General features: G+C 34.2%; 1 protein-coding gene across 2 annotated transcripts in view; it reads right to left on the bottom strand.

Moving 5' to 3' along the window:
• Positions 1–415: 415 nt before the first annotated feature.
• The window catches only part of RAD51AP2 (RAD51 associated protein 2), a 29,970-nt gene continuing 14,726 nt past the window's right edge, over positions 416–15,659 (bottom strand). The window contains exons 3-5 of one of the 2 annotated variants that reach the window (XR_008995945.1): positions 9,624–9,725; positions 4,029–4,112; positions 416–743 (exon numbers count right to left, since the gene is read on the bottom strand). Coding sequence is in view for 1 of the 2 variants with exons in the window: in XM_036881855.2 (XP_036737750.2) it covers positions 625–743; positions 4,029–4,112; positions 4,463–7,709 (3,450 nt within the window). In the remaining variant the exon portion in view is untranslated. Of the gene's footprint in view, positions 744–4,028; positions 4,113–4,462; positions 8,037–9,623; positions 9,726–15,659 lie in introns of those variants that run through there. The other variant, XM_036881855.2, reaches the window with a different exon arrangement.

Here is a 15,659-nt window from a genome sequence, read left to right as displayed (position 1 = left end):
AATGGTAGGAGTACTAAAATATATTTGTTCTATGAGTGAATAAATCAATAGTACATATTAACTACATCATCATAATTCTGCTCTGGGACCAAAGGTAGACATGGGATAGGGGAAATAAAAATTAGAGAATGCAGAGAAAAGTAGGAAAGAATGCTACAGAAGAGAGTGCCTCTATCCGAATCTGATATTAACAGTGATATTGAAAAACTTACCCATCCTCTTGTACCTCTGTTTTTTTCTCCTTGAAAAATAGAAGTGGATTGGAACAGTGGTTCATTGCCTTTTTATGAGTCACAAATCCTTCTGAGAGATCTATAAAGGCTATCAATCTCCACAAATATCATGAAGAACAATAAATTGACATGTTTCTTAAGACAATGAAAAGCCTTTAATGGGTACATTGTTAATGTGACATGAAAACATTAATGAAATATTTATAACATTTAGAGGTAATTAAATAATTCACATACACAAACTCTCTCCATACTTAGTAATAAGGAAAAGCCAAAATTCCTAAGCTGGAGGAAAGCATTTAACTAAAGACAGAAAAAAAGATTGATAGGTGTTGTGAAATGCTTTGAAATATATTAAAGTCCGTTATCTTCTTTTAAGTTCTCGCAACATTCATTTCAGATAGGGATGGAGTTTTTTAAGTTTAGCTTTTCTTGACAAACCAATTCTGATTGGCCGACTGCATGTCTTAAGAGGTAATACTCTTGAAATTCCATGTGAAAAGTTACTACCTAAAAATATAAGACAATAAAAGTATATAAGGGAGTAAAAATTACTGTTTCTAAGCTTAAAACTGTTTACTTTTATCATAATCTAATATTTACTTAGTCACTGAGCTAAATGTTTTGAAGACATTAGTTTACTTAATCCTATCTCCATTTTTCAAATGTGGAAACCTCAGCACAAAAAATGTTAAGTAACTTTCCCAATACAAAATAGCAACTAAATAAAATCAGCATTCCAATAAGGCAGACTTAACAACAATAACAACAGTATATAGGTTCTTAAGGTTAACTTGATATAGTGGCTTTAAATAAACCATGTCATTTTTCTGTTAAAAGCTGAACAACTAGGCTATATTGTTAATAATTATGTTTGGCTTCTGATAGAGATTAATTATCAATAACAGAGAACAAATGTATTTCATTTGTTATACATCAATGGAGGGCTCTGATATTGAAGCTTTATTTAACATCACACTATCATTTTCAAGAAAGTTCAAAACATTTCATGGAGGTATATCTGTTAAAAAATCAGTTGACCAGACAGATAGGATGAACTATGCTTGATAGCAAAACACAAAAAGACCTCTAATTATCAAAGTGCTTTTTTAAAAAATAGTGGTATACATATGTAAAGCTAAAAATGTATCACACTTTAAGCAAGCTTTAATGAATTAGTATGACCTTAATATAATAGCACATTACATTGAAATGAAAACAGTGTAATCAACCTAATGCTAAATCTGACATAAGATTAAAAGCATGATTTCTATTAAGTTGAACACAACAAAAATCTGTGTGTGCATCTATGTAAACAATAATGAAATAGCATACAAAATTTAACTATATTTAAATAGTGGAAGAATACAAAAATAGCTATAAATCAGTTTTTGATACCTTATTCAACATTAAAATTATAGTTATATACAAAATAAGAGGGAAGTACAAACCATTAGATATTTTTTTCATTTTTTATAAAGGGATCTCCCAAATAAAACAAAATTATTGGATCATACCTGATGCACTAGATTTGGTTATAAATTAGATAATTTCAGCAATTTATGCAGAGTGGACTTCTTCACTATGAGATTGTTATTTCAGAACGAAGCCATGATTAGTGTATCTGATTACTTTTTCAAAGTATAGCCTTCCTGTTTTGCATTCTAATATGATAGATACTTCTGATAATTTTGCAGTGAATGGGAAATCATTGAACCAATTTGTATCAGCAGCAGATCTTCTGCAAAGCCTATGCCCTTCAACAGTCATTAAGCTGTGATTACATAGATGTGCTTCTCTGTCTCCTTGGCTTTCCTACATTTCTAATAAATAAATAGTGATCCCTTTTATTATTGCTATATGCTGGATCAGTCTATTGTTTTATATTGTTTAACAATTCTAAATATTCAAGCACAATACCATAAGTTGTTTATTTTAAAAATCACTGTTTAAAAAAGGTCATGAAATGTATTAGTGGTCTTTCAGAAATAATACTAGCTCAATTGTTTTCTAAATCGTTGCAATCCACAGACTAGTAGCACCTACATGTGCTAGGAGCTTGTTGAGAATGCAGAACCTTAGGGTCTACCCCACAATAGAATCAAAATCATTTGACAAGACACCTTGGTAATTTGTATATACATTGAGGTTAGGAAAGTATCAGTGTTAAATGATATGTAAAGCACCTGGTGCACTGGCTGGTTGGTATATTACCCATACTCACAATAATTCCAAACTACTTCCTTGTCCACACCACAAGGAGAGGAGAGACAAAGAGCGACAGGATGCACTGGAGACATTAGTGGTAGAAACTTTTGTTGGAGGCATGATGATGACAAGTGGGTAGGTATCAAAAACATTTCATCACAACCAGGAGTTTCCCAACCTTTAAAAATCACACTGCATACCCACTCTGCCTGTGCAGTTAGTTAGTCCATTCTTAGTATCTCTACTTCCCAGTATCTCCCCACTTTTCCTTATGAATTTTCACAAGCCTCGGGAAGATCACTCCATTTTTATGTACTTGGAAAGTGAATGCAAGATGACTATCCTAACATAGTATTAAGTAATTCCAGCTGACCGTATAATTTCTGATATTCAGGACAATGAGGCACTTTTCCTTGTGAAGATACAATAGAGTATTACGGGTTCAGATATTTCAAATGAATGTAATATGTCCAAACAGTGTGTATTTTGTAATCTTCCTCATATATCCATTTCATTATCACAATTGCAATCATGATGATAATACGAGCACAGGCTCCCTAATGGTCCTCCATTCTATCTCAAAATATGTTCCTAAACCCAATTTGTTTCTTTCTGTCCTGGAAGGAATAACCCCTATCTTTTGCAGGCTAATTCCACCACTCTGTGTTTAGTCTCACAGAGTATAATTACCTCAGTTATTCCCTTTGTTCAGGGGAGAATAGACTACCTGTGAGCTTTTGATCTTCCATTGGCATGGATTAATTTTTATGATTATTTCATTGTTAGCTAAGAAAACAGGGAAAGATGCAGATCTAAACTGACCAAATCTTTACTCCAGTACTAGAGACAGAATTCTACTACTGATGAGAAGCCAGGAAAAATGTTTTGAGAAATGATGTTTCTCATCTTCTGCAATTGCAGATGTTTTGCTTAATATATTTCACCTACATCATTATTCTTTTTAGATCTGGTCTTGTGTAATACCAGAAATTTCTTACCATATGAAAATTTAGTCAATTAGAACACCATTTCCTAATTTCAGTCCTACCTTACCTCGCCCCATCGGTCCTCAAAGTTAGAGTAGACGGTAGATTTGGTATGCTTTATTCTGATATCACAGACCTCTTAGGCAAAGGATAGGTTAGTTGTTTAACTTTTCTTTAGTTTTATTTTTTTACTAGTAATCAAAAGTTTAAATGGCATAGTCATAAATCATGTTAATATATCTAAATGATACTCAATTTTTTAAGTTATTAAATAAAATGTCCAGATAAAGAGCCCCATAATATTTAAAGGATAAACATTGATAATAAATATATGATTGTAAGTAGCATCTCATCAGTGGAAATCCAACTTAGATAAATGCTTGTTTTGGTTTTGCCAGTATTACACACATTAGATGCATATATTATATTCTAAGTAGCATTTTAATTTTTAGCCAATTTTTAACCATTGGAATTTGGATCAGTAAATTATTATTTACAAAAGCATTAAATATACAATCTAAGTATATTTCCCTCATGCTAAAAATACAAGAATGCAATAATCATCTCAGAAGGTATTCTAGCAAATAACTAAAAATCTTACCTCCCCTCAATAAATAGTTAAATTTTTCTTCCTTAAAATCATCAGAGAAAAATGCAGATCTTTCAGGTAAAGGTTTTTCACCATCTAAAAATAACGATAAATCTGTTATAGAAAAGAGTAACTTTTATGTAAAATGTTAATACTAAAAAACAATTATTTTTTCAAAAATATTTCTTTCCATTGGCTCCTAATATTTAGAAAAATGAATCAAGACTTCTTGAAAACTCCTTTTAAAAATGTCATCCCTTGTTACCTTGACTTCTGTGTATTATTTAAAGTTTAAATAGCCTTTCATAAGAATATGACAGGCATCAACATTGTTTACTCCTTATCTTCTTTTACCCAAATTATATATTTGGTTGACACAGAAAAAAGCAGCAATTTTTCTTTTTCTTTTTATCATGAGAAAGAATATGTTAAAATTAATTTCATACCTTCCTCAGGAATAGAATAGAGAAATTCTTCCTCTGACTTTCTTGGACAGCAATATTCATTTGGAACTTCCTGTTCTCCATTACTGGATACTGTTTTCCATTTAAATAAACTTTGGTGTCTTTTGTGCATATTAGGACACGCTGTTATATCACAGAACGAAGAAGATGCACATATTTTGTTGACTGTAGCTATTTTCAAATCTCTTGTTTCTGTTTTTACTGCCTCAATATCATTATTTCCTTTAAAGTAAGTTTCTTGCCCATTGTTTGTTTCCTCAGAGCTTTGAATTTCATTTTCCTTACTGATTTCATGAAACATACGTAGTTCTTCAAGCACTAAATCAAATTTACTCTTCATCTCCAAATCTCTTACTATTGTCAGAGCTTCTGTTGATAAACATTTGGCAGTTAAGTCCTGAAAACATTCATTGTTCCCTACACTCAAATCAGTTTCAAACTGATGATTAACACATTCTGTAGCATCATTCTTTGGATGACAATGGTTTGAATTAGCCAACTCAGTTTGTTGTAAAATACTCCAATTTCTGTCAGCTACATTATTTTGATTAACATATTTCATTTCTTCCACATTTACCTCTGTACCCATTAATGGAACTAGTTGCACGGAAAACATGCCATCCATTGAATAAAAACTATTTTTCTCTTCCTTTTCTACTTTAATATCTTTATGAACTTGGCAACTGTTTGTTAAATTTTGTGGTGTGACTTCTACTTCCTCTCCCAAAATTGAGTCATGTTTTTTTCCTTCAGGTACACTTAGCAAGTTCCCAAAATTTAGCACATGAGTTATAGTTGTGGGATTGGTTTGTTCACTATGTTTTGTGTCACAGTTTGTCAATATGGTTTGTTGCTTAATATTAAAGAAATCTTCAAATATGCACTTAAAATTAAAGCTTCTGATCCTATTATGCTCATGTTTTCTTTCAATATCTAAATCTTGGTTGTGTATATTTATTTCATAAGTTTTTTCATTAATATGTCTATGGTCGTTCTCCATCATTTTAAGACCAGACTTAACATGCGTTTTCACAGTATTAGGACTACAGTAAGCCCAATTTTCCACATTCTCAAATTGTTCAAAACAACTCTTACTTTTGTAACTAATTTCTTTTGTCAAAAGAGAAACTTTTTCATGTGTCTCAAAAATCGGAAAATGTGTATTTTTAGTTGCAATACTGAAGGAATTGATGGTCTTTTTCTTAGGCTCTTTAGAAACTTGCTCAGTTTTAAGTAGCTTTCTTTTCTCTAACATAGGTTTTATGTTACCTTCTAATAGTCTTGAAGTTAAAATCTTCATTAGATACACAGTATGATTTTCCTTTGTGTTTTTTGAATAATTCAAATACCCTATCCATTTGAAAATGCATCCCTCTTCTAATTTAGAATTATTTTCAGTTTTTGCTAAACAGTCAAAATTATTGAGCAAAGAAGCTTTGCTGATTTTCAATATGATATTTGGAGATTCTGAAACACTGGCTTGTAAATAGATGCTTAATATACCATTCTTGCCATTGATAATCATATTCTTAGTTACTAGATATTGAATATCAATTTGTTTTTTACACTTCAAATTTTCATACCAGGTTAAAATACTATTATCCTTTTGATTTCCTGAAATACTTTTATGGAAATAAAAAATTTCTATAATGAAACTTTCAAAAATGTCACTTAAATGGAAGTCTTTTTGTGTAGCAGTATATCTCAGCTGTAGCACATTATTGTTTTCCCCTTTACTATTTAACCAAAAGAATTGTTTTAGAGCTTTTTGGCTATCTAATGTTGCTTTCATGAGATGCCTTGATTGTTCTTCATATGAATTCGTGGCTTTTGTATTGTGATACTCTTCTTTGCTTAAAAGAACTACTTCTAATAATTGCAGCACAGTTAATTTTTCTCCAGTTTTTTTCATATCTTCACATTTAGCCTTGTAATTCTCCATAACCCAACAATTTTCTCTATTTTTTCTCAGAATATCTCTAATATTACAGTCCCAGCTTTGAGATTTTTCCAATCTGGTAGATATGTAACTGTCCAGGCATGTTTCCACTTCTTTCCAATTTGCACTTTCTAGTATTATAATGAAATTATTTTCAGAGTCTCTTACATCAGACTTGACACTACTGCGGTTATAGCAGTTTAAACCGATCAAGTCTTTTATTCTCGCACAAGTATTTTGGTTGCTGAGTGGCTGTTGGTTACTCTTAGAACATGAAGAAAAAATACCTTTTGCATCCACAATTTTTTCATCATCCTGTACCTTTTGCTTCTTCACATCAGGTCTATTTTGGGACCAGTAAATGTCTGTGAAATCCCTAACATATGCCTTATTTTTGTCATTCTTTTTCTTTGCTGTTTCCTTTAAATAGACAGAGGACATTTTGTTATTCAAATCAGTTGGAAACTCAGGGATACTTATTGTGCTGCTATCTCTAAAACAGCTGGATTTGGCAATTTCCACACTGGGCTGGTTCTGAGGTTTTGATATTTTTAGAAATGTAGATGTTGAAATGTTATTTTCCTTTTTATTTGATGGCATAACACTGTCAGCCTTACATCTGTTGTTAATTTCATGAGATGTTGATTTGGTTTCCTTGCAAAAGGTGACATCCAAAAATAGATGTTCTGCCTGTTTTATGTAACTGTTGTCCTGAATATTGTCTCTCCCTTGGACTAAATATTGTCTTCCATCCTCGTCGGGAACTGCATGTCCATCGTACACAGAGGCGCGGGGCAGAAGCTGCCCAGCCTCTGCTTCGGCGCTCTCACTGCAGGGCACGCTGGACACCGACTGGTCACCTGGCTTCCGGTCCAGAAGCCCCAGTTCAGAAGACCTCCGGGAAGCCCTCACACAAGAACCAGGACTTCGTGAGGGGAGAGACTGCCGACAACTGTTCATCCCAGATTGTCCATGTGGGCCCCCCAGATTACATCTCTGCTTCCCGCTGACGGATTTCTCCACACGCGAATCCGTGGAGTCACCAAAATTCGCGTTAGCTGGAACAAGGAGCGCCTTGAAGGGTCTGGGCGAAAGCTCCCAGACTTTTTCCACCTCAGACAAGCGAGGCACCAAAGGCAGCCTCCAGCTCAAATCAGACGCAACGCCGGGCTCCTGGAGTCGGAGCCGCTTACTGCGGGGCGGCCGGGAATCAGGGTCCCCAGGAGGTGGCGAGGGGGAGGCGGACTCCCCGAGCTCCGTCGGCTGCGTCGTGTGGCGCGTGAGCGACATGACAGCGAACTGAGAAGAACCGCCTGAGTTCCCGCCAGGCTTCTGTCTGTCGACCGGCGCGAGGCGGCTCCGCCCAACCCAACCAGCTGCCGCCCTAGCCACGCCCCCGACACGCCCCCTGAGTCCCGGCTTAAGCCCCAGCTTCAGGGCCAGCCACGCCCCCCACCACCCGCGCGAGACCCAGAAGGTCTGTTTCAGAGCGCAGAGCGCCAGGGTCCGCTACCCTGTGCATTTCTAGCTCCTCTTTCGAAAGCCGCGGACCCTGACCTAAATATTTCCTCCCCTCTGGTAGAATTAAAAAGAAAAGTCAGAATCTCTTTTTCTAGGAATTTGTGAACGGAAACATTATTTTTAAAATTCTAAATTCCATGTTTTCCTCAGAAGCGGCTTCTCCACAGTTGCTCTTGAGCGTATGGTCCAGGAAAGTTGTGTCTTTCTGTCAGGACCGGACTCAATTGCGGTGTGTGTGGAAAAGGTTTTTTAAACGCTCTTAATCATCCCGGTGGCATTTCAAACCAGATTTCCACATTTGGGGGGAAGAAGCCACTGGTACTTCCAATCTGAGTATTTCAGGAAAATGTCTGTGGAAATTATTACCCAGATAATTATTAATTTTCACCTTAAGACTGTAGAAAAATAAGTTTCGTATCCACTGTGGGATGCCCTCCAGTATTATGGACAAAATAAAGTAACAATTATATCTTGCAACTGTTTCATTTATTTTAAGAAAAAATAATACAGTTCTGACTCACACCTAATAGATATTGTAAATGTTATCTTCTCTGCTTTGAGAATAATTGATTTCCAGGCACTTCCGATTTTTGTGAATTCCATAATCATAAAGAAAATAATTTTCAAAATATTTATTACTATTATGTACACGTTTATAAGAAACATGTAATTACCACTCAGTAACCCCAAACCCCAAGCCCCTTGATGATTGTTTCAAAGTTGATAAGTTTTATGTCACCTGGTAAAAATCTATAAGAAATACAATAATGTATCACAGGAATCCTAACTTCAGAACCCCTGGGAGCATATAGGGCAAGATACAACTGGCATACTACTTGAGGTAATAAGATGTTCATCAGCCTCCTGTCTTGTAAATACTCTTAGATAAATTGTGATTCCAGTTCTGGGCATTTGCTTTGACTTTAGCTTGTAAATTCCTCCAGAGAAATGTTTACTTAAATCTGTAGAAAGCCTTGCTGGATAAGCACTTCATCAACACTATAAATAAGAATGTGGCAGCAGTTCAAATTATACATTAGTGAGTTCTTAAAGTTCTATATATCTTAAATTCCATTGTTCTTTATCCTAGATTTTCCACAATTCTACATTCCATTCTAAAGCAATCTGCTCTAAGCTTGAAGGACAGCTTTCATAGCTAAGGTGGTTGTAATCGGTGTACTAACATGATTTTAGGAACAAGCATTCTATCTGTAAAGAAAATGCCATAGTTTTGCAATTCTAGATTGGTCTGTAACTTAGTATTTGATTCTTCATCTTACTAATTGGCCCAAGAACACCCCTTTTTTTTTTTAAGATTGCCATCACACCATCATTTAAAAACTATGCACTGTTTAAGGACTAGAGCACAAATAAAACCCAGAAGTATTCAATTTAATTCAACAATTGTTTGAGAACTGTCTAAGACACTGTTGGATGTACAGAAATGTACACTGTTTTGTTTTCTATCCTGAAGAAACTTATAGCAATGATGACAGAAAAAGAAGTCTTTTCTTGCACTTACTTATTTAAATATTACACTACTGAAATTACTATTTATATGGGGGTTTGCTTTATTTTTAAAATGTTACCTTGAAAATAGACTAGTGATAAACAAGAAATGCAAAAGGTTTTATCCTCCACCCATCATTATTAAAATATTAATGACACTTGTTCAAATCTTACCTACTCTTCTAAGCCCACTGCAGATACTTTTAGTAACAGTAAACTGCTTTAAGGACAGCACCTGTCATTCCTTTCAGCTTGGTATCTTTTCACAGCTCAGACCTGAATGAATGAAAGAATAAATGAGTTCACGAGATAAACCCCAGAAGGAAATGCTGACACAAGCTCCCACTAGAGTTAAGTCAGAAATTCACTCTGTACTTCGAGATTCCTAAAGTCTAATGTCCTAAGCATGGTGTGCCATATCTTCACAACGAGGTCCTACTTTAACTTTCGGTTTCATCTCTTTTTCTAGTTTGCCCTGTGCTGCCTACCCCAGACTTACTTTCTTGCTTTCCCACGCATGTTCTCAATGTCCTTCTCTTTCTGCAACTGACAAATTCCTCCTATTCAGCCCTGTGGGTTCTACCCTCAAGTAATCTCCACTGTGAAAGCCCTTTACCTCCTCCTTATTCTATCCAATCTCCAAGAAGAATTACTTGCATCCTCATTTGTGTTCCTATAGAACTTTATTTTCAACTGTACTATAAAACTTAAAACATCTTACCTATTGAGTTGTCTACAACCCCTCCAACAGACTAAGTGTTAAGGCAAAGATTTATTAATTTTTGCATCATTTTTGCACTAAGTACCTTAGTTAATAAGAAAAAAATTGAATGATATTACTGTTACTATAACTTTACCAAATGGATTTAGTGGTGTCGTGAGAGTGTTTTAAACTTCGTTTTGGTTTTGGTTTTATTAGTTACAATGGAGACTTGCTTGAAACTATACCACCACAAAGATCAAAAATTGACTTTAACCATTACTGGTTTTAACATTTAAGCTTCATGATAGAGCCAGATTATTTGACATCACAGTTTTTCTCTTTCATGTCTTTCAATAAATTGTGTAAATGGTGAATAAATATGCAAAGCCTAAAACTTTGTTTCAGACTGACAAGATAATCAAATATATTTTAAATACCTAGTAAGAACCACTAACAAAAATAATTAAAACCAATACAAGAGTTAGAAAGGAAAACATCATCACTTACTAAAAATATTTAAAATAAATATGGCTATAAATAACAAAAATGGCACTTTTTATCAAGTTACTAAGAAGCACTAAATGGGAAAATATTTTAGAAAACTATGATGCTGTATATATCCACATATTCAATTAACCTTTCAGCAGAGTGATAATGGTAATTTATAACATAAATATAATCTTAATTAAGACAATGTATGTGTAAATATTTTAAACCATAAACCGCCTCCTTTCTCAATTCAGTCTCCTAAAGTAGAAACTTAGTGTTATTCTTAACTTTTTTCTCTTTTTACTTTCTCCAACATCCATTCCCTATGTGGATATTTATCAAATCTTTTTGATTTTACATCAAAGAATACCCTGAAATTAATCCTCTATTCTTTATCCATAATGTTTTAGCTTTATTTCAGTCCCTCGTCATTTCTTGCTGAGAATATTGCAATAAGCTGATATTTTTACTAGCCTCAACTTCCTTAATTCCTTAAATATTATAAGGCTCTTTCAAAGTTTCAGTCTTAGGCATATGGTGCTTCATTTGCCAAGTGTAAATGGCAGGTCTTACTTAAAGTCATTTGAAGTGATTCCAAAGTTTATGGCCATCTTGTGCCTTTAGAAACCTATAGTCTTATCTGTTCCTCATTCCTTTGTATTTCTAAATCTTACCTCATTAATGTACTATTATAGTTTCTGCATTTTAGCAATAATATTTTTCATGGGCTCTCTGTTCTGGAAAACCAGGTGGGAATATTCAGCTATTTACAACATCCATTTGATGTTCTAATAAATTTCAGCTTCAATTCAAAGATACTTTACTGCTGAAATGAAAGCAAGAGTGTGCATTATTTTGAAATTCAGGTGATTATAAATAATACCTTTTTTAAAAATAGTTGTGATTTCTTTTCAATTAACCTTTTTACAATAATCTATTATATGATTTTAAGATGGAAAATGTCTATCACTTACATTATACAAATTTATAATTACTTCTGTTGCTTTCTCCTTTGTACAGTTTTCTGCTGTGATGAGTCACTTTGGTTCGCTGTATGAGAAATATTTAGCTGGACATTGCAAATTCATAGAACTACAATTTACTTTAAATTTTTGAAGAACAAGATGCATTTATATTAAATACAAAATACATTTAACATGAAAATTATGCTGAACATAATTTAATTTCTTAACATTGAAAGCAACATAGTATAATATTTTGGTGAACAGGCTCCTGGGGTCAGACTGTCTCTTTGAATCTATGATCTTCTTCTTCCCAGCTGCATAATGTGAGGAAATTACTTAATATTCCTGAGATACAGATTCCTATAAGTGGAAATGATAAAGTAGAATTACCTCATAGGGTGTTGTATGGATTAAATGAAATACACCATACATATAAAGCATTTAGAACAATGTTGGATATGTAAGTAGGTGTTCATTACAATTTTTAAAAAATATGCTATTATTATTAATGCCTAACTAGCAGTGCACTGGATTCAATATACAGGTTTAGATGAACTGATTGTCAGCATCTCTTCCCAACTATGTGTTTCTATAATTTCATGTGGGTAGCTTGGAGTGGGCCATGATGGAAGTATTTACATCACTGAAATCAGCAAAAACTACAAATCAGGGTTTTTTTCTTTTTATAAAGCCAGCTGTTAAACCGTTATTAGCATGGTATTGAATCAAACACTTCCACTACTTCAGATACAGTACAATGTAAATCAACTCTCACTACAGAATTGTAGCTGTAACAAACCAAGCAGTTTTTTTTATAGTTGATACACAATCTTACATTAGTTTCAAGTATATAACACAGTGGTTCACCAGATACCCATATTATTAAATCCCCACCCCAACTAGTGCAGTTACTATCTGTCAGAATATAAAGATGTTACTGAATCATTGCTTATATTCTCCACACTATACTACCATCACCATGACCAATTTATATTATGACTGAGAATTTTTGTGTCCCTTTATCCGCCTCCCTGACCCCACTCACCCACCCAACCTCTCCCCCATGGTAACCACCAGTCACTTCTTAGTGTCTATGAGTCTACTGCTGTTTTGTTTTGTTTTGTTTTTAGATTCCACAAATAAGTAAAATCATATAGTATTTGTCTTTCTCCGCCAGCCAGGCAGCTTTTTATATCTCATCTGGCAAAGGTCAAAGATAGGTAATTTGACAGACTATATTGATGCCAGGACATACTGTAAAACTTTGTTAAACAAATAAAATAAAACTATGTTAGTGTATTTCAATCTCATCTGATACTTTTTTGAGTAGAGAATCCAAACTTGCTTACATTAAAAAAATGACTTTCAATATTTTAAATTTGCTTATAGTTTTATGATTTCAGGATGGAAATAGGTTTAGTTTGGGGGAATAATGGATCAAAAGGATAATGCTTCTATCATTATCTAGGGCAGAGTATGTCACTGTTTATATCAATAATCATTGACAACTGAATAACATAGTTTTCAAAGTACTTTAGGTAGATGGTCTCATCTGATGCTTTTAACTCTGATTTGTTGAGCATCTTTTATGTGCAAAGGACTATGCTTGACACTGAAGTAAATATGATGATATATCAGATATAATCCTTGTCTCTAAAGAATGCATTCTAGCGAGAAATATGCATATAAAAGGATAAGTAACAATGTGGCCCAATCTATAGCCTAATCAGGCCATTCACAACTCTGTCCTAGACTATTTTGTAGCCTGATTTCCAGCCACTTCATTCCTAGGTCTCACACTCTGCCACATAAAACTGCTTGGTATTCTCCAAATAGTTATGTTTTCATCTTGTTGTTGTTTAACTCAGAAGTCATTTATTGTTATGCACCAGGTACTGTATTAGCTATTAAGTATAGAAAAATAAGACAAGTTTTTTTTTTCAAGGTATTTACAATATAATAGGGGAGACAGACATACAGAACTTATTACAGTATAATAGGATAAATGCTACAGTAAAGGAATACACAGACGCTGAATAGAGGGGACCAAACCTAGTCAGGAAGCTTAAGGAAGAAAATGTGCTCAAAGCTGATTCTTGAAGGATACGTTCATGCATTCTATTCCTTTGAGCCTACAATTTTCTATAAAACTCCTTTTCCTCTCCATACTAATCAATTTTTCATCCATGTTCCCATAGTATTTCAAACATCTATTATAATACTTATAAAATTATATAATGGCTAGCTGCATATATACTCTCTTCTTCACTAAATTATTAGCTCTTTGATACTTCACCTTTGTATTTCCAATGTACAGCAAGGGACCTACCATACAACAGGACAGTACTATTTTTTTATTGTTGGTTTGAATATATACCAAGAAATACATAAGAAAGAGCTATTAAATACTATATTCAGAAAAGGATGAAATCAGTTTTACATAGGGTAGATAAGAAGGCTTCAGAGGAGAGAACTGAACTGGATCTTAACAAGTGGGGGCTAGGCAGCCTCAGGGGTGTAGTGTCAACTAGAAAACAAAAACTGGAAAAATAAAACTCTATTCCTCAGAGACATAGGAAGTAGAGAAATCACTATAGCTTTGGACTGACAGGCAGAAGTAAAGATGAACTAATCAGAAAAGTCATTGACCCATAGACTCTGGTTATAGGAAGAGCGAGCCAGTCAGGATGAAAAACAATGAAGGTCTGGAGGAAACTAGGTGATATTTTTAAAAATAACGACTAAATAGGACTATAATCCAGTAATTTATCTATACTGAATATATGTACCAATAAATGCCTCCGAATTTTTCTAATGATAAATAACACATGAGTTTGGCACATTCTTCATAACTAAATCCAGCATGTTCTATACATTAGTGGACCTTATAGAGATGAACTAATGATAAAAAAATGTAATCAAAGCCATGACTCCCTTTAACAGCTTTTTAGAGGCGTCTCCTAGAAACAGCACCAAGAATCATAGAAACAAGGAGGGAACATAACTTTGGGGCATGGGGAGAGACAGTTAGTTGCCTGCTGCAGTGTGCTGTCACATAATTCTATTAAAGAATATTTTCTCTGATTTGTAAAAGTTTCTCACAGCAAATGCCAGATTTCTCACAGATAATATGCCCATGAGGAAAAAATGTAGGACGAGCAGACGTGTATAGTTTTGTAATGTTATCTGACACACATTCATTACATACATAATACTTATTGTTCCACATAACTTACTCATGAACAGAAAGGAAGGAAAGTTGCAAAATGTCACTTGCTTTGCAACTTTGCCTGAGCCCAGTCATGTAATCACCCACTTCTGCAGTCACATACCCGCTGCCAACAGCTAAACCTGTCATCTTTGGGACCACTCAGGAGGATTCTAGAGGTGACTTCCTTAAACTCGTTTAGTTCATTTCTTGAACAATAACCTGGAAAAACACAGATATAGGATGTGGACTCTTTAGTTAGTTACAAAGTCATCTGTGAGAAAACATTAAATGAAGGTAGGGGCTGGGCTTGGACTATGATGTTTAGCTAAGCAGGGACAGAACCACCGTGATCATGGTTGGAATGAAAATCATCTTTCTCATGAGAAAAACCAAAAGGTAAGAAGGAAAGGGAGAAATAGAATCATTGTGGTCATATATTTCCGAGTTGTACTAATTAGAATATAAAGGAAAAATAACTGTGTGTATTCTCCAATATAAAAGTATTACAGTGAATCAAAGGATTATAAATAGAATTTAGTTTAATATGTCTATGGCCAAGTTTTTTACACATAAAAAATAACATTTAAAAAGGCACAGAGGTTTTCTTTTTTGATTTTTGCTATATAATCTCTGATGGGTGGAAACAAACAGAAAGTTATTTAAAATGAAATAATTTTAACACAAAATATGTGCTCAACATTGCACTTGAGTTGCCATGATCTTCTCAAAAGTATAGGTTTGTGAAAGGAAAGGAGCAACACACAGCAGCAATTCACCGGAGAATTCCGCTTTATTAGGGAAAGGTGCTGGGTTATACAGGAAGGGGCATGGGGTGATTGTGG

This window comes from Manis pentadactyla, chromosome 2 (assembly GCF_030020395.1).
Source record: "Manis pentadactyla isolate mManPen7 chromosome 2, mManPen7.hap1, whole genome shotgun sequence".
Classification (NCBI taxonomy): Eukaryota; Metazoa; Chordata; class Mammalia; order Pholidota; family Manidae; genus Manis; species Manis pentadactyla.
The sequence above is the reverse complement of the archived record's forward strand: the minus strand, read 5'-3'. Positions and strand labels throughout refer to the sequence as shown.